The sequence below is a fragment of the Rutilus rutilus genome, assembly GCF_951802725.1.
Source record: "Rutilus rutilus genome assembly, chromosome: 24".
Taxonomy (NCBI): domain Eukaryota; kingdom Metazoa; phylum Chordata; class Actinopteri; order Cypriniformes; family Leuciscidae; genus Rutilus; species Rutilus rutilus.
Window position 1 is genome coordinate 10,453,811 of NC_140228.1, and position 24,130 is coordinate 10,477,940.

A 24,130-nucleotide genomic window follows, 5' to 3' on the forward strand; every position below is an offset into this window, starting at 1 on the left:
CTAATGAGATACAGAACAACATATTCCATCAACACACTGACTGTGTTTACACGTACAAGAATATTCCGATGTGAATTTGGTCATATTCTTATTTAATTACGGTCCAAATGCAGTTAAAGGGAACCGGAAAAGAATGTGCGTGTTCATTAAATATGCGGATTACATGTAAACCACAATATCCCATTGGCTGAGGAAAACGTAAATGTATTTTTCAGAATAACGACATAACCAGAATATATAGAGCTTAACGGGGGAAACGCTGTGCATGTAAACATGATCACTGACTAAAAATGATTCGAGTTGCATTGCTCTAACTGAATAGCTAGAACTGATCGTTACAGGAAGTGTTGCACTGATGCTGTTGTTCTCTTCTAATAGACAACTCGAAACAGAATTAGAAAAATGATTAAATTCCATAATATCTCCGCATGAAACACAAAATACAGCAATATTCTGAAATTACACTATCGTTTAAAAGTCAGACAGAAAAAAATATTTTATTAACCTGATCAAAATTGACAGTAAAGACTTGTTACACCAGATCAAACACACTCTATTTCAAATAAATGTCTATCTTTTGCTGAATACTGAACTTTCTATTCATCAAAGAATCATGAAAAAAAAATGTATCACAGTTTCCAAATAATTTTTTTTCAATTTGTTTAGTGATAACAGTGATAGATAGTAATACGATGGTAATAATGATGCTGAAAATTCAGCTTTGCCATCACAGGGATAAATTACATTTTCAATTATATTAAAATAGAAAACAGTTATTATAAATTGCAAAGAATCATTCACAATATTATTATTTTTTACTGTATATTTAAATCAAAGAAATGCTGCATTGGTGAGCATAACAGACCTTTTAGAAAAGCACAAAAAACTGACCCCAAACTTTTGAATAGTATTGAATATGAAGAGCTTGTTTTGATCCATAGGGATTTGATTGCAGCTGATATATATTTTTCTTCAACTGCTTGGCCTTAGTGTGTTATCAGCAGAAGAGGACAGTAGTTTCAGAGGCTAAGAATGAGCATTGGTGAATCGTACACAGTATCTATCTATCGATCTATCCAAATAAACAAACACTAAATGTGAATTTATTTTTGGAAAACTTGCCTCAGAAATATCATAAATCATAAAATCTTCTACGGTATGGAAAAGCTCAGTAAATGCTGTCTCATGACTACTGAACCCTATTTTTATTCTTTCAACTCTGTATTATGGATGTGTGGTTGCCTATTGAACACACACAGACAAGACTGAGACAGATATAATTTTAATATGTACAGCTCATAGCAGATAAATCTGTCTCACACTCACACACATAATATATATCAATATTTGTATATTTGCCAATAGGGAGGAGGGCCAGTGAGATGGATAAACAATCCATAATCTGACACACAAACACACACTGTTTATGATTTAAATGCATGACATTTTAACTGACTCATTATATATACAGGTATATCTATGTGTGTTCTATCTGTGTGTATATGTGTATGTGTGTGTGTGTGTGTATATACAGTATATATATATATATATATATATATATATATATATACTGTATACACACACACACACACATACACATACATATATATATATTATATATATATATATATAAAAATTATATTTTAACCCTGAAACCCCACAATGGTGATAAATAATTTTATATATAAATAAATGATAAATTTATAAATTTGAAAATAAAGTGATAAATTTAAACATTTAATTTCATTGAATTAATTTATTCCCTTGATCCCTCATTAAAAAAAAAACATTCTATTTTGCAGCCATTGAAAAACAGCTTATTTCTCTAGTTTACTTGCTGTATAACCATTAACTCTGGGCATCTACAATATTTCACACATCACTCCAGTGTAAGAATCATGAGGGATCACTCATCAAACTACTGGAATAAACTCCATGCTGCCGCCCTGCCGTGGACTCACCTGACCGGTAACGTTCATCACGGGTGCCAGAAGAGCGTCTACGGTGGTATCGTGAAGCGGAGGAGGGCGCCATGGGTGGCCGGCGCTCGTGTGCCATGGACGCCTCTAGCCCTAAATGACACAGAGAGATCAAGAGAGGGACAATTACACGTCTCAGCCAGAGACTCATTTATTACATATCCACCTTATTGATCTCTTCCTGTAACATTTTCTCTCACAGACGGCCTAAGAGAAACCCGGATTTGTTCTGGTTTTAATTAGAACAAATCAGAGTTTCTTCTTTTAATCAGGGTTTCCTTAACAACCTACCATCTTTTCTCATTCTAAGTTCAGTGTAGCTTTTCCTTCTAACATGTTGTCAGCCTCTTTGTTCTTTATCTCTCACCCCTTTAGACCCAAATGTTTATTGGTCTCTGACACAGCAGTAATTGAAATGCACAACATATTGGCACTGGCCAATATTAGTTTTTGTATTTATTAGAAAGAGACAATAATGACAGTATTTCTTTTTCTATGACAAGACACAAACATGCCAAACAAGTATGTAACCTTCCTAATATACAGTACATTATATGTTTATGTAAAAAAAAATAAAAAAAATGCCAAGATTAAAAAAAAAGTGCTAAACAGTTAAGTTAACCTTTCTTCTATAGACTGTAATGTTTTGATGCTTGAAATTGATTTCACTTAAATGCAAGCCATTCAACAACAAACAAACAATTGAAACAATGACAGACCTATGTAACTTTGTTTCAATTGTAACCTTTTGCAATTCTGCAGAACGAAGATGTTTTGATTTTATGAATGATATTTTGCGGAAATCTGTAGAGCTTTCTGCGGAGTTCTGCAGGAAGCTGCAGATTCCATGTGGGACATTTATAGACTATCCGTATTTGCCAAAATGTCTATACCAGTGCAGCCCTAATTGAGAATAAATAAAAATATTTAATTCCAGGCACACACAGCAGCGATTGTTCCACAATGACTCATATTTCAGTGGCTCTAGTGATGAGCCAGCTCTATTCTGTTCAGTTGTTCTTTGTTGTCTTGGATTCTAAGCGGAGAGCTTAGCACCACTCTGCTCCTCCTGGCAGATTTTAGGACACGTGAGGTGGCCCAGCCAGGTTGCACTCAGCGCTCCAGCCAGAGCGTGCAAGCCGGAGAAATCAATTTCGGCCCTGCGCTGACATAGCCGAAGACATCAGCCAGTGGATTTATTCATTCAATAAGGCAGAAGGTGAGACAGCAGGTTAAGTCAGAATCATACACCAGCTCATGCAGCGGAGGATGTGATTTTCTGACTCAAGTACAATGAACACACACTCTTCCTCCTACTAAAAAGCCAAGGGTAACAGTTACCGATCAATACTGATTGGGTTAACGTCTAATTATGCCTGTCATTCAGTGAAAGGCAGCGGCGGAAACAATCTCTCCTCTGTGTTGGTAACCTGATGCTCTTAAGAATTAGGAGACACACACACAATCAGGCTGGGCACTGAGGGAGGTGTCACAGTGCCACGTTCCCTTGTTCCACTACATAAACGACTGATCGTTAAACTAGTTCATGTCGTCATGGGACTGTTAAATAACACGAGATCCAGCGGGAATGGAGGCGTTGCGTTGAGTCTGGCGCATGCCGCTCCTCACGCCACGATACATGCTTTGTGCCTGAGCATGATGTCATGTATTTTTATTCGCCGGGAGCCAGACTGGGAATATGCGGGCTGCCTGTTGCTATGGCAACAGAAGCCTTGCTAATCAACAATGCAGCCAGACATGCCGAGCATAAATCAGAGACCTTCAAAAGTTACATAAATTCTTACCAAACTCTAAAAGCAGCACTACCTTTGAAAGTAAGCCTGGTTGATTTATATTTTTTTCAGCCATTTGACGATAAATATCTTGATATTTATGCATTTGCTGTAAACTGCCTTCAAAAAGGTGACTCAAATATCATGTAAAAAAAGTTATAATACATTTTCCAATGAACAATAAATGCACAAAATGTAATAATTATATGCACCCATTTAAAAATAATTATAGCAATATTTATCTATATACATTTTTACAAAAACACTTTAAAACAGAGTTCCATGAACGTTTTTGAGAGAATTTTTAATCAATTTGAACTGATTCATGGAACACACTCATATTTTAAGTCATAAAGCAAGGAGAGATTGTGGAACTAGTCTAAATATGTTATGAATACTGTCTGGGATAACTGTAATAGAGAATAAATCATCAAAAAGCAGTTCCTATTAAAACGTTCTCCAACACCAAGCAATTACTTTACCTATCTCTTCCTTTTAATGATGGAAACGTACTTTTAAAGACTAAAGCCATCTAAAGCTGGAGACACTCTGCATTTTATCGATAGTCTAAATGCAAAGTATTTAAGTGCACTTAAACGGGTGACTGGGTTGATCAACTGAGCAATCATGTATTGAAAAGCAACACTGAACATTTGATTTCTTTCCCAGTAATATTCATAAGAAGAGGTTGTTTCAGTTCAATGAAACGAGAAAAAAAAACTTCTAAGCACCTTTTATGAAGCTCTTGAGAAGAGCTTAGAGGAGCCTCTTAATTCTGGTGCCTACAGTCACTTATCAGCTCATTTTAAAGCAGCACTGAAGAACAAGCGGGCAAATAGACTGATTAAGTCTGGGGCCGGATCGGGTTATGGATGGCCTCGCTTTCCAAATAAGATTTTCACAGGAGTAAAAAGACTAAATAGAGCCGTTGGAACTTCAAACTTTAAAGCTACATTTACACTTTCACCCGATTCTGATTTTTTTCACTTTTAGCTGGCAAAGATTGAATCTTCTTCCAATTTTTCCACATTTGATTTGGGCCACTTTCAAATGCGTTTCTAAATCGGATATCTGATCATGTGACCTACATCTAAACATTCATATTATTACTTAAGAGTTAGAGATGTGAGCTAACCTCTAACTTTAAGCGCTACAGACATGAATGATACTTCAAATCATACAAGTTCTCTAAGAAAACCATTTTTTGTCTGTCAGATGATAAAATGGGCAATTAAATCCCATATGCCTGTATTAAAGTTGGAGCCCGATCCATTTGTATGTGTGCAACCATTCTGAATACCTTAACAACTGCCTAGTGATGCAGCCTAGGATGCCCCATGAAAGTCATTGCTTGTTTATGAACAAGAGAACGACTGTGAAATCCATCTGCTGAGATCTTAAAGCTAAAAATATTAAAACGCAGGAAACCAATTCCCATTGTAGGTTTTTAGGATCTGTTTAAATGAGAGAAAGAAAGGCAAGCCCATCTGCTGTAGAAAAGCTGGCTCAGTCAACTGTTAAACCTGTGCAAATGCAAGTCTATGGGTACAAATGCATTCTGTGACCCTCTAAATGTGAGGTGAGACTTGGGGCTCTTACCTGGAGGATGTGGCAGATACGCTCCGAGCAGTTTTGACCTCTTCTTCTCATATCCTTTCTGAGTGATGTCACCTGCAAGAGAAAGGGAGCATCACAAAATGTACAAACAGCATTCATAAATGTAAAAAAACAAATAAATCGCAATCGTCTCTTTGCTTGAGCAGATTATGACACTAAACCAACACCACACCTCCTCTCTCATTCAGGATATCCATTTTTGGTTTGGAAAATATTGCATCTGTTTTTTTTTTTTTAATGGTTAGGTAAGGAGTTTATGGGCAGATCTTTGAGGAAACCATTCAGATGGTGTGGGTGACAGAGAGCACATCCTGCAATGATTAATGTAACAAGCTTTTGTGACTTGTCACAAAGCATTAGGCGACTGGGCCGTCACATTTGCGTGGAAATGAAGAAAAGATCTGGTGCATAACGAGAGAGCGACGGAGACTCGACAAGTGACAGAATACGTAAATGAGAGAGCAAATGACGAATCAATAATTCTGTTACAAAACCTAACGAGCTGTCTTGCCGTCTACATAGACAGTCTTTTAAGTTAGGATAAAAAACAAAATAACTTATTTCAGACTTTTAACTCTGCATAGCACACAAATAGCACGCAAATTATTCCAATGGACTTTGATGTTAGCATCCATGCCAGCATTTATTTGAAATATAAATATTTTGTAACAATGTCAAAGTTTTTACTGTCACTTTTAATCAAGTTAATGCATCCTTGCTGAATGAAAATATTCAATTCTTTCAACAACAAAAAATCGTACTGACTGATCTTATTGACTGAGCAATGCATTCCGGGATTGCATTCCCAATGAAGGATACTCTTTTTTGAATTATAAGAAGGCCAAAATGAGATCTTAAAAGGCAACATCATGCTGCCTACCTTTTGGATCCAGTTTCCAGAAGATGATGTCTTAAAATACAGTCTAGGTAGGCAGCTCAATATGTTTTGGAATGAAGCTAATCTCGTCCTCCTCACCCTTGATCCCACATTAATCAACAAAATGATGTTCCTGCATGCTCTATACAACTGATGTGATCTAGTGAACATCCACTGTTTGGATCCTTAGAAGGACAGGAAACAGTGATAGTGAAGGCTGTTTTTCCCAAATGACCTCTTTAACAGCCCAATAAAAATGGCTGGGAGGCTAAAGGCTTGATGAGGAGGAGGATGAAGCAGGCTTTGGGATGAAAGAAAAGCAGAAGAAGAAAAGGAAAAGGTTTTTTTTTTAAAACAGAGACTGGATGATTCATTTCTTCACACCCACTTGCCACCAATCAAACTGCCTTATGTGGTGATTTCTGCTCAGGAGATTCATAGCTTTGCCTGTCCTTATCTCACTTACTTATTCTTTGCTTCGCACACACACACACACACACACTCTCTCTCTCTCTCTCTCTCTCTCTCTCTCATCGTCTAATTCTCTCCTTGTCCTTCCCTGAGGGACGAGTCCCTCATAAATTTTGACACCACTGCCTAAGTCTGTAACCATTAAAAGCAAGAAAAAACGAGAGAGCAGCAGCCTCTGTCGTGAGGAGAGTGGAAACGAGGGCGGCTACCGGACAGTTATCCTCCAGGTGTGTGACACGCCGCTGTTTAATCCGCTGGGGGTGTGACGTTGGCTACATATTTCATACTTGGCAGCTCCCAACCGAAAACATGTCGTACGAAACAAAGACCAGCTGTCAGACATGTTGCGTATGCTGCCATCGCATATTTTCTGAAAAATTATACAGATGTACAAACAAAATCAAGAGTTGTACAGAAGATAATATTTTACTAATTAGCGGCGCTTTCAATAGCAACTACAATTATTATTGCTTATTTGAACGAAATTGAACAAACCCTCAATCCTAAGTATTTATCTTCGCCACATAACTCACCTCGCATCATTTGTGCTACGACATACTTCTGCTATGTTAGAGGAACTTTTAGTTGTTCTCCACAAGCAATATGATCTGCAGAAAGAGTGGTATGTACTTCAATGTTTCTGCTGACAGATTTATATGACATCTGACTCCTGTGAGTAACATCAAACACCTTCAAAAGACGACAATCATCTAGCATAGTCCAAGACGACAGGAAGCGGCCAAGATCAACCACACTGTAGATCTACGGGAGAGACAGACGAGCACTGCGGGTCGAAATTATGTTTATCTAATTGAGTTAAAAAGCACAGCAATCAAAACATCTCTGCACAGGCATCAATGCAAATTAGCTAGCCACACATGCCTCCTTTTCATTAGCAGAAATCTGTCAGTTTAAGATTGTCTAAATATTTAGTTGCAAATGCAGTAAAAAAAATTTTTTTATATAAGCCAAGATAAAATATAAGGTAATATATATATATATAACACTGTAATATTTGTGAGTCACAACTATGGATGTGCGAGACTACATGACTAAATTCTGCTGCTGCAAGTCGACATTGGAAATACTATCATTTTCTTCCCCATATTTATCCTTTTATATTTTCACAAAGGCCACGTTCAACTTGCTGTCATGTTTGTTACATTTTAAAATGATTTTTTTTTTTGAAAAGAGTAAAAAAAAATCATTTAATCTGACCATAGACCTTGCATGTCACTCACAGCGGGCTCAAAGGAACGTCCACTCGGAAAACTTTAGAATACTCTTAAATGTTTAGTTACCGGTACATATCAAACTTTTCTTTCAATATTGGCACCTGTCATGTATTTTTCATACATGAGAAGCATGCTCAAACCTGGGTGTGCAATCTAACTTTTATTTTAGGAATACTGTTTATAATAGGATATTGAGTTTGTAAGTATTGGTTCTGAACTGCCAGTTGATTTGAATAAATGTCTATATTGGCAAACATTGATAAAGTGAACATTAAGTTTAATGTACATTGATCATAATGCAAGGCAAGCACTTCGCATGTACTGTATATGACCTTTTTTTTTGCAGCATTTAGTATGGGATTTGAGCGATTCATAGATTAAGTAGGCTATTGCAAATGGATTGCTTATATAGACTGTTGTTTTTGACTGTATTATGGGGGTTTGTTAAACTAGTCGGTTACAAAATTTCAGTTTAAATGCTATTTAAATTAGTAATGGGGCACATCCCTGTAGTCAAAACACGGAATGACTGTGAAATAATTTTAATGACACAGAATGTAGGAAACTTAACATTGCATTTACAATCTTAATATTTACAATGCTGCTTAATTTCAGTGCATCAATATTCAATATATTACCCAACTCTTATTCTTGATACTATCATCATTATAGACTGGAATGGGATCTGGAAATCCACCCTTCTGAAATTCCTTCAGAACAGACTCTGAGCTGAATGTAAAACAGTCCCGTGCTGCAGGAGATCCGATTACTCCATGTGTTTCTGGATGAGCTTACATCTGGATGTGACTACATTGGAAATAAACCCCAAAAAACTACAGTATATGAATCTCTTCACAGCTGAAAACCACAGAGCGAGCTTATGCTAACAATATGATGGTATCTTAGGCAAACACATGTAACAAAATGGCTTCATTCTACTCTGTAAAAAGTTCTACATCACAATTCTTCGTTTTTCACGAGCGCACAGTGTAATTACACGTTACAGGTGGTGGAGCTTATGGCTCACAGAATACAGGAAACCATCCTTTTGCCTCTTCCACAACATAAACGTCTTAATAATGGGCTTCGGTGGAAAGAATCTGCCTCTATGGAAATCGCAACCTCACAAGCAAAAATTCTCTTCTATTTATCTAAGAGGATTACAAGCTCGGAGAACATTTACAAGTCCTTCATAGGCCTTTCTAGGGCCTAGAAGAGCACAAGCAATTCTAGGGTCTAGTGTTATACACCAAAGCTGACGGAGATTTTGCATCGATTTGTATAATATAACCCATCTTTAGCTCTATCAAATTGAAGGTTTTTCAACAGTGCAGTGCGAGGAATATGATGTCACAGGGCTGTGTTCCAAAAAGACAGGATATTGTGATGTCATTGGTTTCCTGTTTGGTGTGAAGGAGTATTCCACAGGGATCTAATCAGGCAAAAGGCCGAGTCGTCAGATGTGCTGGATAATCTACCTGTGTTTGTGCGTGCTGTGAGGGAGTGTGAAGTGCAAAATACACAGCGTCCTCAAAACGTTGGAAACTTAAGACACACTTTAAAATGTATGAATGTCACAGCATTTGATAAAGAAATGTCAAAGCCAGTGGTATTTACTTTAAAGAAAGATAGCCCGTTTTTAATCGAAACATTTCACATTAAGTTGTGTTTAAGTGATACATTAATATAATGTTTAGTATTTTGGAAGGACAAAGGAAGGACACCTGTGTGAACTCGAGGAACTGACCAAAAATCTTGCTGGGACCAGCTGGTTAAACGTAACTGCAAAAATAGCTGAATTAGTTATGAAAAAAATAAGATGCTTTTGGAATGATATTTTGTATATATGAGTTTAAATTTAGATTAAAGTAGGGATACACCGATATCATAACACTGATCAGTCAAAAATTCCAACTTACATAATTAATTGTTATGGCCCATAACTGATAAATGGTCTATTAAAATTAAAATGTTAAAAATGTAAGTATTAAAATACTCTCGTCTATATGATTTCAAAACAAAACAGAATATCAATCGATTAAAATGAAACAAACTCATTTCAAAATATTCAAAAGTACACTGTGAAAAATGTATTTTTAGATTTGCTAATAATTTCATTTAAAATGTTATTAATTTTTTTTAAGCTTAATTTTAAGTGAACATTAGATGATGGCAAGGGAAATCGAAACGTAAAAATAGGTTAAATGAGCATATTATAAAAAATTATCAAACAAATTAAAATATGAATATTATTAAAAATAAATACCTATTTGTGCATCCCTAGTTGAAATTCAGAAAGTTGCAAAAGTATCAAACGATTTTTTCAGCACATCATCCCCAAACTCTTTGACCCTCCTAAATGACATCACTCCTTATATTTACAAATCAGCTGCATCGTTCACCCACACACATCCCATGATGCATTTCAAAAAGAAACAATGAGCTATGTGTTTTAGCCCCAACCAGCTAAAGACGGATCAAACTACAAACAAAAGGTTGCGCCTGAAGGGCTAACTGCTATTTCTGACAGTTAAAACCGTTGTCTGATGTGGGAACAACAACGCAGTCAACATGTTTTTCTTTGCCTGTATTTCCTCATGGGAGGGGGCATATCAGAAAACTGCTGAGGCATGGTCTCTCCAGCGCTCTAGTAATGAACTCCATCAATGAGAGTTTTACTCAACTGACACAGATCTCTCAAATAAAACAAAAACACATGAAAAATTCACTTATAGGAATGAAGGCCAGTCGCATCTTTGAAATTCATGCAAGGCCATGTATTCGGGACATGTAAAAGCCTCATTGCTCGGTGGCAGAGAAGGTACATTAGCGCTCAGCCTTGCCTCGGCAACTCGATGAATAAACCATACTTAAATTGAAATATGTCTTTCCCCAGAGGAAGAACTCTTCCCTTGACCCCTTTGTAGAAGCTCTGCGATAAGGCCACAAGCTTTGTACAAGCGAGACAGAGGTGTCAATATCAACAAGCGCTGCAAACATAAAAAAAAAATAAAAAAAAAATAAAAGATAACAGGAAGCGCAGCTCATTGACAGGAAAGGCCGATGTGGATGGCTTCAGTTGCGATAGACCTTATCTGATCAGATACATCAAGACTGTTTTTCCCCACACAATCATCCAGAGGATACAACAAATATCAGAACATAAAGGCTGAGAGACTGTCGAAAAGCAGGTTTTTTTATTGTATTAAAGGGAAATGGCTCATATAACCGTGATTATTCAGGTATAATTTTCACTCCTTGAGGTGAAGGAACACTTGTAGTCATGGGAGATCAGGTAACTATGGTGACTGTAAGAGAAAGAGAGAGTCAGCAAACACCAGAGTGATAATTCTCCATTAGTCTCACAGAATATTGAATCCTCAGCGAACGCTCATGCAAGACTTGTTTTCTGGAACACATATTCATTCATACCATCTTAATGTTAACGGAGGAAATTGAACCAACATGATTTCATGCAGCAGTTCAGTGGAGCAGGAATGTGATACTCTGATATATTGTATTAAGAGGAACAGGTTGTCATTTAAATGTATAATTTCCTTGTGCTGTGACAAGACTGAAAACTTGTCTAGATTACAGTAAAATCTCACACTCTACACACTGTTCACACTAAGTAGTGGTGGTGGTGTTCATTTGGGTGACAAAAGTTTGAAGTGTAAGTTATGATATTGTGACTAAAGTAAAGATGCACTGAAATGAAAATGTTGTCCGATAGGGCTTCACGATATATTGAAATTATTGAAATGTCGCAATAGCTTGCGATAACTGATTTTAAATAGGGATGTCAAGTTACACAAATTCCCATGATCAATTGCTGTTTATATTAACGATCATTAATCGATTAATCGTTAGTTAGCCTTAATACTGCAATATGCATCTACTGCAGTGAAATATAGCCAACAGCATGATTCAAAAGGCCATATTCCTCACCAAATTAATGAGAAGGGTTTTTAGTCTAAATAAAGGGTTAGTAGGATTGTAAAATGACTCATTAATTAAATTACTTATTCAATAAACAAATATAACGACTAATACAACGGTCACCATCAACGCCGCCTCAGAAGCCTGCTAGTCAGAATGTTCAACTCCTGATGCGGACACACTCAACGGCAACTAAACCCAATGACCTTTTAACGTAAAATGGTCCTAAACATAACTCCGGCGCACTCGCTTCATTTTTCCTTGTGTCTGCTCTGCTTTACGTGTTTCGAGGTTGAGCAGCATGCGCATGACCTTGCTTAATAGACGATCGATAAGTTTAATCAATTAAACTATTATCGACAATTACTTGATCGTTTTCTTTCATACGGTACATTATGTTTAACACTTTATCACTATATAATTACTATAATGTCCTGTATGAAAAAAGAATAAAAAATAGTGCATCCTTACATAAAAAAAATATATAAAAAAGTTTTACTTTGGAATAATGATTCAAACCAGAAACGCACATTAAGAAAATTAAATAAGGTCAATTTCATGCATATGGAAGAGGTACTATCACTACATCGATGACCAGAAGAGAATTGCTAATCACTGAAAGTGAGTGCTGATGGAAACTCTTGTCCACTTGACTAATAAGAAACAGTGCTTGATCAGACCTGCTGCTGGACAACCTGATGCTCAGTTGAGTGATTTGCTGGCTTTGGAACGGAGGCAGATGAAATAACAATCAGTCTCAGTGCACTGTTGGAGCTTTGAGCACAGATGTGGCAGGGGGGAAAAAAACAATAGACTTACCACGTCCCACATGCCAGACTCTTTCAAATGTGCTCCTAAAGGTACCGTATGTGAAAATTAAAAATTGAATAACAGATTAGTGGGAGTAAGTGGGTCCAATTCAATTAAACACCCTAAAATCCACTGCTTTTCAAAAACATCAAAAGCCCTCATATTTAGACTCTACAAAAGCTGGAGATTTGCATATTACACTTGCGATACTTTAAAAAGAAGTGGTTTGGCTGGATCCGCAAGCCATTTGTGGGTCAATAAAGTGGTCTGGCTCTGTGTAAAGCTCTTTTAAATCTGGGTCCACTGAGTCACTCTACTACAACATATAAATACACAGCCTAAAGCTCTTACTCTACATACTGTACTTTTCAGCTCAGTATCAGAGCTTAACACTCAGCTCAGGGTCAAAGAGAAGACCTTAGCTTAGAATCAGACTTGAAGGCACTCTTCTTTACATATTCCAGCCTTACTCGGAGATGATTATTGATAAGCTAAGAACATCTCTTTGAACCTGAGCTGCAATAATCAACCCAAGACCAAGATGGGATTATCAAATCAGATTCAGATTGTACTAACCCATGATTAGACCATTAATAATCGACTCAGATTAGTCAGGATGCACTGATATTACATTTTGGACAATGCCAATAATGATTCGCATCATGGTCAATAACCTATAAATGGCATATTTTAAAATGCATACTACTATTTAAAAGAAATTAATATGTTTATTCAGCAAGGATGCATAATGTGACAAAAGATTTATATTTTAAATAAATGCTTTCTATTCATCATGAAATCCTGAAAAATTCAAATGTCATGGTTTCCACAGAAATATTAAGCAGCACAACGTTTTTAAACATGGATAATCATAAGAAATGTTTCTTGAGCAGCATATCCACATATTAGAAGGACTTCTTAAGTCATGTGACACTGAAGACTGGAGTTATGATGCTGAAAATTCAGTTTTGATCACAGGAATAAATTACATTTTAAATTGTTATTTTAAATCATAATAATAATAATGAACAATATTACTGTTTTACTGTATTTTTGATCAAATAAATGCAACCTTGGTGAGCATGAGACTTTTTTCAAAAACTTTTTTTTTTAAAAACACCAAACTTTTGAATGGAAGTCCACATTTTAAATATTTTAAAACATATTAATTTTTTTTATATCCACCATTTGTATCTTAAATAATATTTAGTTTATTAAACAAATAAACACAATTTAAAATCAGTAATTTTTTATTTGGCATTTAGGCAACATTCCCATATAATTTAATAACACTTCAAAATATTCAAATAATATTTTTAAATCTAGTATCAGCAGATAACAGATATAGTACAGATATATTGTGCATCCATAAATCAAATAAGGGTCATCAGACCATAATGATCAGCCGATGTTTGCATCTCTCATCAGTGAAAAGCAGCAGAGCTGTAATATTGCCACCTGTTTGTTTTGTTTTTTTGCATCTGTCTGTGACAGCGTGGGAATGAAGAAGAGAGACTGCCATCTCGATGTGCTCGACCTTGCACGAGAACCTTCTCTCATCAAATAGACAGGACATGATCCCATTAGCCGTTCCCTGAATTTTATGCTTGCCCCCTAGGCTCAACAAGGCTGTCGATGAGAGTCAGAGACCCCTGCGAACCCGGACACACACTAAAATGTAAAGAGAGGCATAACAGAACCAAGAATGACTGTCAACCACTGTCATTCTCATTTGGTTTCGCATGTACTTCTGACTGATTGTGAATGAGTGAAGTGGGGATGAAAATTAACATTTAAATACATGACATATGCCAGCTGCCACATTGATTTTATTTAGCATTTGTCAGTTATGACTTTAAATGACCCTTTCGTCATTGTTGTGCACAGGTAAGTGTGTATCTGTGCTTCCAGAACTGGTTTAAAGGAAAAACTTCCTCACTGTAAACATTTTACCTTTTTTCCCGAAGATGGGGGTCATGCCTGATGCTCATTTGCATTTAGATTAGCTGGTTAAAATGATAGACTCTCCACGGTGAGCCCTTCCAAAATCGCTTTTACTCTGAGGAGATTCCAGACCAACCATGTCAATGGCTGCCACATCATCGATAAGATGACAGGAATAATTCTGAAGTAAATCGATCCAAATCCTGTTCTGTGTGGTGAATTACACAGGCAGCTGTGGCCACAGAACAGATGAAAGTTCAGAGAAACTACAAACCCCTGCTATATCATCACATTTGACAATATCAGCATTCAAAATGACTTTCCAAAGTCCCCATCAGTTGAACCGAATGAGGTTCCTCCGTATGATCTCTGAAATTGTTACCAACTGCAACTGATTTAAAGATAAAGTGTGTAACTTCAGTGTAACTAGTGTCATCAAAAGGAATTACAAAAGATAAAAACATCTTTCCGAACAGTCCTTTCTGTCTGCCTTTGGTTGTAGCTGAATGTAGCTGGCCAGCCTTTGCTATGCAATTACAACAAATTAGACTGTGGTGTTTATGTTTAAAAAAATTATGCAAATGCTTCAAAAAATATATAGAAGTGACTTGTGAACATAAAAATATAAAAGTCTTTTCTATGCAATAACAATAAATTGGGACTGTGGTGTTTATGTTTAAAAAATGATGCAATTATAAAAGGGACTATTTTCAATGAATCAGTTGATTCAGTTCAGTTCACAAAAACTGTCCGCCACTTCCTGTGGAGGTTTTTTCTGCGACTGACTAATTCAAATTTGGTTGACTAAGCCTCTTCTAGTTGACTAATGTTTAGTCGACTATTAGGGGGCAACCCTAAGCAATTCACAAGTTAACAGCTCTCTGGAAAGGAAAGATTATTTATGGAGCCTCACACATATGTGTAAAAAAAAAATATATATATATTGTGTCTATGAATTTATAATTTGTTACCGCAACTTATTAAATCATTCCATCATTTCAGTTAAGAACAAATTAGTTCCCATAAGTTGGCCATAATTTAACTAAATTAAACCAAGGGAACAAATTAGCACTATGTGGCCATGATTTAACTAAAACGAAGGAAACAAATTAATAAAACATGACCATGAATTAATAAGTCACTGGAACAAATTCTTAATTCATGACCACAATATCTATTGTTTCTTCCATGTATCATGTGCGGTGCTCTATAATTAACAGTGAATAATTATTTTAATTAAGTTGAACCCGAACAATTGAGCTAGGAAGTTGATCTTGAAAACCAAGATTTGTGGATGAATCATTCAGGCTAACTTTGTGAACCGAATCAATTGATTTATTGAAAGGAACCCAATCAAAAGAACAATTCTTCCCAAAATCAGACACTGAGCAAGTAGATTTTCAGTGAATAATGACTTGAATTTCTCATCTGCTTCTTACACAAAGCTATCAAATGGCTTCAGAATATTTGGAATGTAGTGCACATCCTTTTTGAAGGTTGAAACCAATAATATATTGATAAATATAAGCCAATCATTATTTTCATCTTATGGCCAAATGCCTAAAAAAAATTTGATACTTTTTTTTTTAATCCAAATGAATTACAAATAAAACCATAAAAAGTCAAATCAATAGTTTAAATGCTACAAGTGAATTTAGGCATCACAGCACTATAATTTACAATTTATTGTAATTGCTTGGACACGATCCACCAACTAGACTTCTACAGAAGAAAGTTTTGGAACGACAAGAGAGTAATAAAGACAGAGGTAAATAAATAACGGCAGAATTTGACAGGGAAAAGTATTAAGAATTACACAGATTACCTTTAAGTGAAAAATGCTGCCTATATAATGCACAAAGTTTTCATAGCAGCATATAGTGGAGACAGACTGTCTAGCGGCATGTGTTCATGTGCTCTTGTGCTGGAACCCGCAGTCAACAGCTTGCATGGATCTATCACAGCACAGAGGTAATCACACTGAGTGCATTCACAAATCACATCATGCCATTATTTGAGGTCTTAGTTTAGAATTCCATCTCTGTGTCTCTCTTTGCAAATGCTCCTACGTAAATCAGCAGGCGGACAAACAGAAGCTTTTAAGGAGGCGGTCCTATTCTGGAAGTATCGCCGTGACACATAATCAATTAGAAGAGAACTGCGAACACTTTGGGGATTCCATCCCACACATCCCATCTCCCCGTCCCGGGTCAGTGAGTGGTCCGTTGGCAGAGAGAACCCATGTGCTTTTAGCCAGGCCTTATAAACCCGAATCCCTGAATGCCATAGTGCGCTGGATTCTATTCAATCAAATGAAAACGCATTACCGGGAAGATTAATTCACTCCAGCCTTTGCGTTCGCCAAACTCACGGGAACAACTTTAAAAGCTCAATCTTCTTTTCAGTCGAGAGAAATAAATAAATAAATGTTCGACTTAAGCAGTCTGTTAGGAGGACTATGCTTGACAGGGGCAAAAATTGCAGTCACCATTAGGAGTCTAATAAAACCATTAATGTCAATTTTGTTGCCTTATAGATCAGCTGAGCATGTAGTGCATGCAGACGGGAGCTAAAGATCGAAGGACAAGACCAAAGAAGAGCATAACTGTTTATTGACAGGTCTGTCATGATGCATTAGGAGAGGAAACCTTCTTTCAAACCTCATTACAAGGTGAAAATGATAATAATAACTGGTTTTCAGCTTGAGAGCTTATTGTTTGTCCAAAAAGTTTCACAATTAAAGCTCTAAAGATCAAGCTCAATAAGAAATTGTATTTTGGATAACATTTAAAGGGATAGTTCGTCCAAAAATCATTTACTTGTGTCTTCCGAATCTGTATGATTTCTTAAGTGTAAAACAAAAGAATATATTGTATTATATGTTTGTTGAATTATATATGTTTTTTTTTTGTCTATACAATAATAATTGTATATGTATATATATATATATAAAATACACTTCTAATAAATCCACAAAAAAACAGCATATATGTAGTTCCTTACAGAGAAAAATGCAGACCTGAAAAGGCAGAACAAAAGAGAAGTTAGCTTTGTTTTCTGATGACAAGGCTTTAAAAAGATGGTCTAGTTATGTAACCTCAGAGACAGCAGGTGAATGTGTCTTGTTGTTTGATGAATTAAAGTTATTACAATAAAATGGCTATTTACACTCAGCAGACTGAGTCATAATAGAGTCTGGCATGCTAGACCCCCCTCCTCACCAAACTACTGAGTTTAAACCCCCACTTGGATAAAAGTCAACATTCATTTTATTCCCTCCAACGCTCTTTGTCACCAAACAAATGACTCCAGGAGTACAACAGAGCTCTAATGGGTGAGAGGGAACATTAGGCGAGGATATTTCTGTCAGTGTGAAGGGTCTGCGAGGTGAGAGCTAATCAAAGCAGAAAAATAATAACATGACAAGCCGGACCATTATGAGAGCCAGGGATGAGGAAAAGGTCAGGCATTCGCTCACGGCAGGAGGGCCATGGAGGAGGGGAGAAGTGATGAGTGGACACAACTGCCCATTTCTTCAACTACGGGCACTCTGGCCCGGTGGACTTTTAGAAATGAAACCCTAAAACACACTTTTATTTAATTTAGCAACAAACAATATCAGTAAATGCAGGAGTAAATGCAGTATTACCAGGCTTTTCCTGCATTGAAAATATTTTGGTGGCTGCCAAAATTATTCTTTGTCCCGCCAAAGATTTATTTGACGTTACCTGCCTTTCTGCAGTACCGGTACCCGCTGATAGCTGGCTACTTTAAAACGTTCCTGTGAGTGTTTGTGTAAGCGCTCTGTGAAGAGAGTCAAGGGTTTCTATTTTCCATGTGTTTTTGCAGCATTGAGCTTTGTAGTCAATTACATACATCTGTTGAGTGCGTGAACACAATAACCAATCAGGTGTGTTTAAATTAATCCAAATCCACTCAACACCACTCAAAACAGCAGAGTTTTTACTCAGCGCGAGTTCCATAAACAACAAAGTATAAACACAATGTCGATAATTTTTATGGAATAAAGCTGCAGTCTAAAGGCGAGGCCAAAAGAGTCTACTGACTATTGTCAATAGCGTAGCACTGGATGAAGCACAGCTCACACGGTAGCAGCTTTCTGTTGGTCAACGTGGCGAAAAACAGAAACCCTAAAATCCTACAAATCCTAACCCTACAATAGAACATTTGGCATTTTTAATTGAAGATATAACAATTCTGGCAAATATGATAAACCAATCATTATTTTAAAGTTTTGGCAAGTAAACAATAAATGGTCAATATTAAAATTATATACTATTTTGTCTAAATAAATCAAACATAAACTACAAAACTAAAATCAGTCATGTAAATCCTTCAAGTAAAAATGTAGGCATCACAACATAACGTACAGTCCAAAATCATTTAGCTAATTGCTAAAGGTTATATTTAACAGTATTATTTAGTATTCAACAATTATTGTTTTATAAAAATTAATATATTAAAAAAATTATGTTTTGTAATGTTAACTTTAAGTGAGCATTAGACAATAATTAAATGTAAAAAAAAAAGATTAAAGTGAAGATTAAAACAATATAGACTAATACAGAATTTAAAGTCATGTTGTTTTTCAAAATATAGCTAGGTCAGAAATACACACACACACACACACACACACACACACACACACACAATCCTCATCTTGTCATATCAGAACTAGCTAATTAAGCTAACAGAGACTTTTCAGTCCTTAATTACACTGTGCATCTCAGCACGCCGCTGAAAGCTGTCAATCAACAGGTGTAAACAGCTTCAGTAAATCAAGAGGATTGCTCTTCAATTCACTTACTGACTGCAGCGAGGAGGACAGTCTCAGCCTGTCATACTGTTACAGGGTGACCTTGACAGGCTTTAGCTCAAGCCTGCAGGCCCCACTGATCCTCTGAGCGGCTCACACACACAGCAAACGCTCGACGTGAAAACACATAGCGAATATGAAAACACTCGGCTCTCTGAGGGTCTCCGTATCCATGGTGAATCAGAGCATTACCTAACTCCCTCTGAAGTAGGCTGACTGAGTCTGAGCTGCATCAACCGTCTGAAATCAGCATCTGCACAGCACACGGAATATTAATCGCTTCACCGTGCGTGACGTGATGGATGTGGATGCTGTATGTCAAAAAATATGATCAGCGTCATACCTGCTAAAAAGCAAAAAAGCAGTAAAGCTAGACACCAGCATTTGTTTTGTTTTGTATGCTAGTCCCCGTCAGACTTCCAGAAAAACCAGTGAAACCGCCCCCTTAAATGGTACATTCACCGCCCCCTTACCTGGACCCATCCCATCTCTTCACTACCCTTCCTTCACGATTCCCTGGCACAACGGGGACACCAGATCCCCTTTTATTTCTACACTTTATTTCACATTTTTTGTTTATTTAATTTAATAAATACCTCTCCGAGGCTTGACACCACTCCCACTGTGTCTGTCGTTTGCTCCTCCCGCCACAATACGTGTGTGTGTGTGTGTGTGTGTGTATGTATCATTCTAATTTGCTGATTTTGTGTTCATGAAACATTTCTTATTTCAAGTCAATGGGATCCAATGTTGTAGACCCTACTGACTTATTGTATGGACAAAAACAATCTTCAAAATCTCTTTTATGTTCCACAGAAGAAGAAAAAACTATTTGGAACGACAATAATAATGGCATTTTCATTTTTTTGTGAACGTTCCCTTTAAAATCTTTAAGTTAAGGGCCTGTCGTTATTACCTCAACCTGTAACTCACAGGTGTTCCTAACAGCCAAGACTAATGGGAGCAATTAATACGGCAGACAGAGTCCGGCTGAGCAGCACACAACTCTCCTCAGCACCACACGCTGCCAGAAAGAGAGAGAGACAGAGGGAGTGATGAAGATACAGTATCATGATATCAGGACAAAAGCACTCAGATGTGAAGTCCAGGCCTCTCAGCGTAGGTCTGTGCAGTTTACTACTTCAAAATGGCCATAATAAAAACTCCCAGAAGGCTTTTCTTCCTTTTTCCATAGCAACATCTGATAACTTGGGTGCGCTGGTTTACGGTCTGAGCCTGTAGCCTGGAATATGGCCCTGCTTTTATACAGCTACCACACGTCTCCCCACTGACAGTCGGGCATCTATAATTCAGCAGCTGAAATTTTTTGACCTGTTGGATTATTTAAGCATGGCACATTTCTCAGGCTGCGATCCCAAAATGTCACTTTGTCACATGCACGGTCCAGGGGATCTTAAGGGAACTGGGGTGGGATGGGCGGTGGTCGCACATTTTAAGGTGAAATACAGCTTCACCTGGATGGCACCCCAAAAACAGGATCAGAGGTGTAGTACTGAAATAAAGCAATACAGGCACTGCATTATCAGCAGCTGAAAAACTGTAATACAAGTATGCTCGTGTGTACGTGTATGTCCTGTAGGCAATCTACGGTGATATTAATCTTTTAACAGTTGTGTCTGCATTTGCGCAGGAGGTCTGGACCACAGGCTTTGAGATCTACTGATGCCTCAAATTTAGGTCAGGTTCACTATATACTGAGAAGCAACACGAGTAACTCAAACAAAAAGCTATGTTGCAGTTAGGCCACCAAGTTGCTATGTTTCTTGTCGGCATGTAAGCCAGAGCTAATATAAATATGTGGTGGTAAATATTGATGTTAATTATTATGTATATAAATAATAAAATAGTAAGTTCATTAAAAACAATAAATGAAATATTATTAACAAATTAAATATAATTATTGGGTTCATTTAATAAAAAATGGAGAGTAAAATATGCCTTATACTGTTTAGTGCTTCTTGCATTAAAATGCTTTTATACAAAAGCTGTTAGGTTTAAATAACGGTTCCACAGATTTTTTTTTAAGCCATGTTAGATCATAACATACGCTGACGTGGAGTTTTATACAAAAAATTACAAAAAATACCTTCCATGTAGTATCTTAATTAACTTGGTCAAATACTGCTGTAAAATAGTTATAGTTTTAGTAGTAATAGTTTTAATAATTCAAGTTTAGCATAGTCACAGAGCACTGTTGTTCCACCGCAGGGAATGTCAAGGTGTTAATGTTTTTTGACAAATTGCTTCCAGCAGTCAGACTCCCCATATGCTAACATCCGCACAAGTAAATAGTCAACTTATTTTATGCTTATTTATGCCTATTTATCTCTTCCCCTATTTTCTAGTGTCACATAGCATGACTGAATAAATAAGCATTTTTATATAAACTGTTGGGGCAGAAAAATCTAGTTTATATATATATATATACTGTATTTATATAAATATCTATATATATCTTTTTTTTTTTGAGGCCTAACAGCAAATAGCTGCCCTTATATATCGCAAGCATCCTCTTCTTATATATTTATATATATATATATATCCAGATTATTTGATCCCTGTACACTCGACTATTGCAAACACCAAACAAAGGAAAAAGTCATAAAAGTGTACAGAACATGAGCCAGGCTGTTATTCTGTCACATCTCTCCCCTGTAAAGTTGAAAGCGCAGCTCTCTTCCAGTCACAGAGGAAGTGATGTAATTGATCACACAGCCACAATACCCAGTAGATCTTTTTAGAACCTCTTTGAGCCCATCGCCAGCTGAATTATGGGATCTGAATGTGCGCTTAGGAACCAGCGTGGCACAAATGTGTGGGCCTGAGAACAAAATAATCAGGGCAATGGTTGCCATAGCAACAGACAGAGTACCTTACTCCTGTGGGAATACTCATCAATGGCTGTACCACCACAGGTGTAGACTGAGTGCGGTAGGACCATCCTCGCAGTGGCAGTTTGTCTTTGAAGCTCCATATAATAGCTTTTTCAAAGTGCCGTATCCGCTTTGCAACTGGACTAGATGTAAATAACAATTCCTGAGCTTAAACGACACAAGATTTCATGCAAGAATGCCTTTTGTCCTTAAGAAATGGGACTAGGATTCTCCACCATAGCAAATTTATGCAGCAGCCTGAATGCGAGTCTGCACATATGTGGCGGCGTGTATTATGCATGTACATATGTTCCTGCAATCCCATCCGTGTGTAATGTGCTGCAAGAAAGACCCACCAGCCGGATCACTTTAATCCGATATAGTCGGTCAGTGGTGACCAACATAAAGCCGTGTATTAGGCTTCACCCTGAGTCATAAGGGCTTTTTATAACTGCATTTAAAACCTTAGATAAGAGCTACAACCCATTCAGGTCCATAAAGCGCACATTTTATTAAAGGGAAGTTCACCTAAATATTATATTCTGCCATCATTTACTCACCCTTATGTCAAATCTGTATGACTTACTCTCTTCTGTGGAACATAAAAGAAGAAGAATTAAATTTCATTCTATTCTCAAAAATATCTTCCAGATGCATATTGCATATCTTTATTGCATATTGTTTATATTGCGGTATGTAAATACAGCCACGCAGCGTAGGACTGCCTAAAGTTTTTGATGAGTCATGATTCATAGAATAATCAGGCTATTTCAAATGGATTGCATATACTAGTCGACAAGTTTGTTACAAAATTTCTGTTTAAATGTTAGTGAAATTAGTGGCGCACATATGTTATATGTTGTTATTGTGGAATAAAATTAATCGCATTGTGAAATAAGATTTTGGTCATCCCTAATATGGGCGGATCAATCTTGCAAAATAAGAGCAGCAAAGAGCAGCAATTCGGGTCTATTCTGTTTAATTTTGACTTTACAGTTCTACTCTAGCATTTTCCTGTTTTGACATATGCATTTTTTACTCTCCATAAGATTCACCTTTATTTGGCCATTTTGTTTTCTTTGCAAATCAACAAATACATCCTGAGCGGAGAGAGAGTGAGCCGAGTGTGGTGACCCGACCAGCTGTTCGGAATATTTTCATCTACGCACGTAAACCCATGCCGTTTTTTTGCAGCGGAGGGTTGAAATCACCAATCTGGTAAGGAGCCAACGCACCGCTGCCCTCGTCTTGCTGGAAACGGCACTAAGCGTCTTAGACAAATCTTTTTCCTCTCCTCCCTGACACCCTCATGAAGAGCGAGCCACATCCAGGTTCGCCTGAGGATCAGAGGTAGACAGAGGAAATGGAGGAAATCAAGCATGGCCGCACTGTTTATGAGAGATGAACACACGCAGGGTGATCTGTGAGAGGATGGCTATGGTACAGCAGTCATTCCCTGTCCCCATACGAGGCGGAGCCGGAAACAACAGAGGCCAGACCGCTCGAAACGAGCACGGGAGGGACACTCAGACAAAACGCCCCGTGCGCAGGCTTCAAACACACCCTCATGCCAGCTCTAGCGTGTCAGAATTGCATGGCGAAACCTAGAGACAGACAGACGGGCTGGTAAACCACAATACACATGCAAACACCTTCACCGTTCTGGCTAAGACAATTGTATCTAAATATTTCTAAATATATGACTTTTGATATAGATCTCTGATTTATGTGTTC

At 37.1% G+C, this 24,130-nt stretch overlaps 1 protein-coding gene across 8 annotated transcripts in view; it reads right to left on the reverse strand.

Annotated features, from left to right (window-relative positions):
• dip2ca (disco-interacting protein 2 homolog Ca) overlaps positions 1 to 24,130 on the reverse strand; it is a 101,411-nt gene that overhangs the window by 45,496 nt on the left and 31,785 nt on the right. For all 8 annotated transcript variants that reach the window (XM_084398340.1, XM_084398339.1, XM_084398343.1 and 5 more), the window contains exons 2-3: positions 5,372 to 5,443; positions 1,962 to 2,072 (exon numbers count right to left, since the gene is read on the reverse strand). In XM_084398340.1, the coding sequence (XP_084254466.1) occupies positions 1,962 to 2,072; positions 5,372 to 5,443 (183 nt within the window). The remainder of the gene's footprint in view (positions 1 to 1,961; positions 2,073 to 5,371; positions 5,444 to 24,130) is intronic.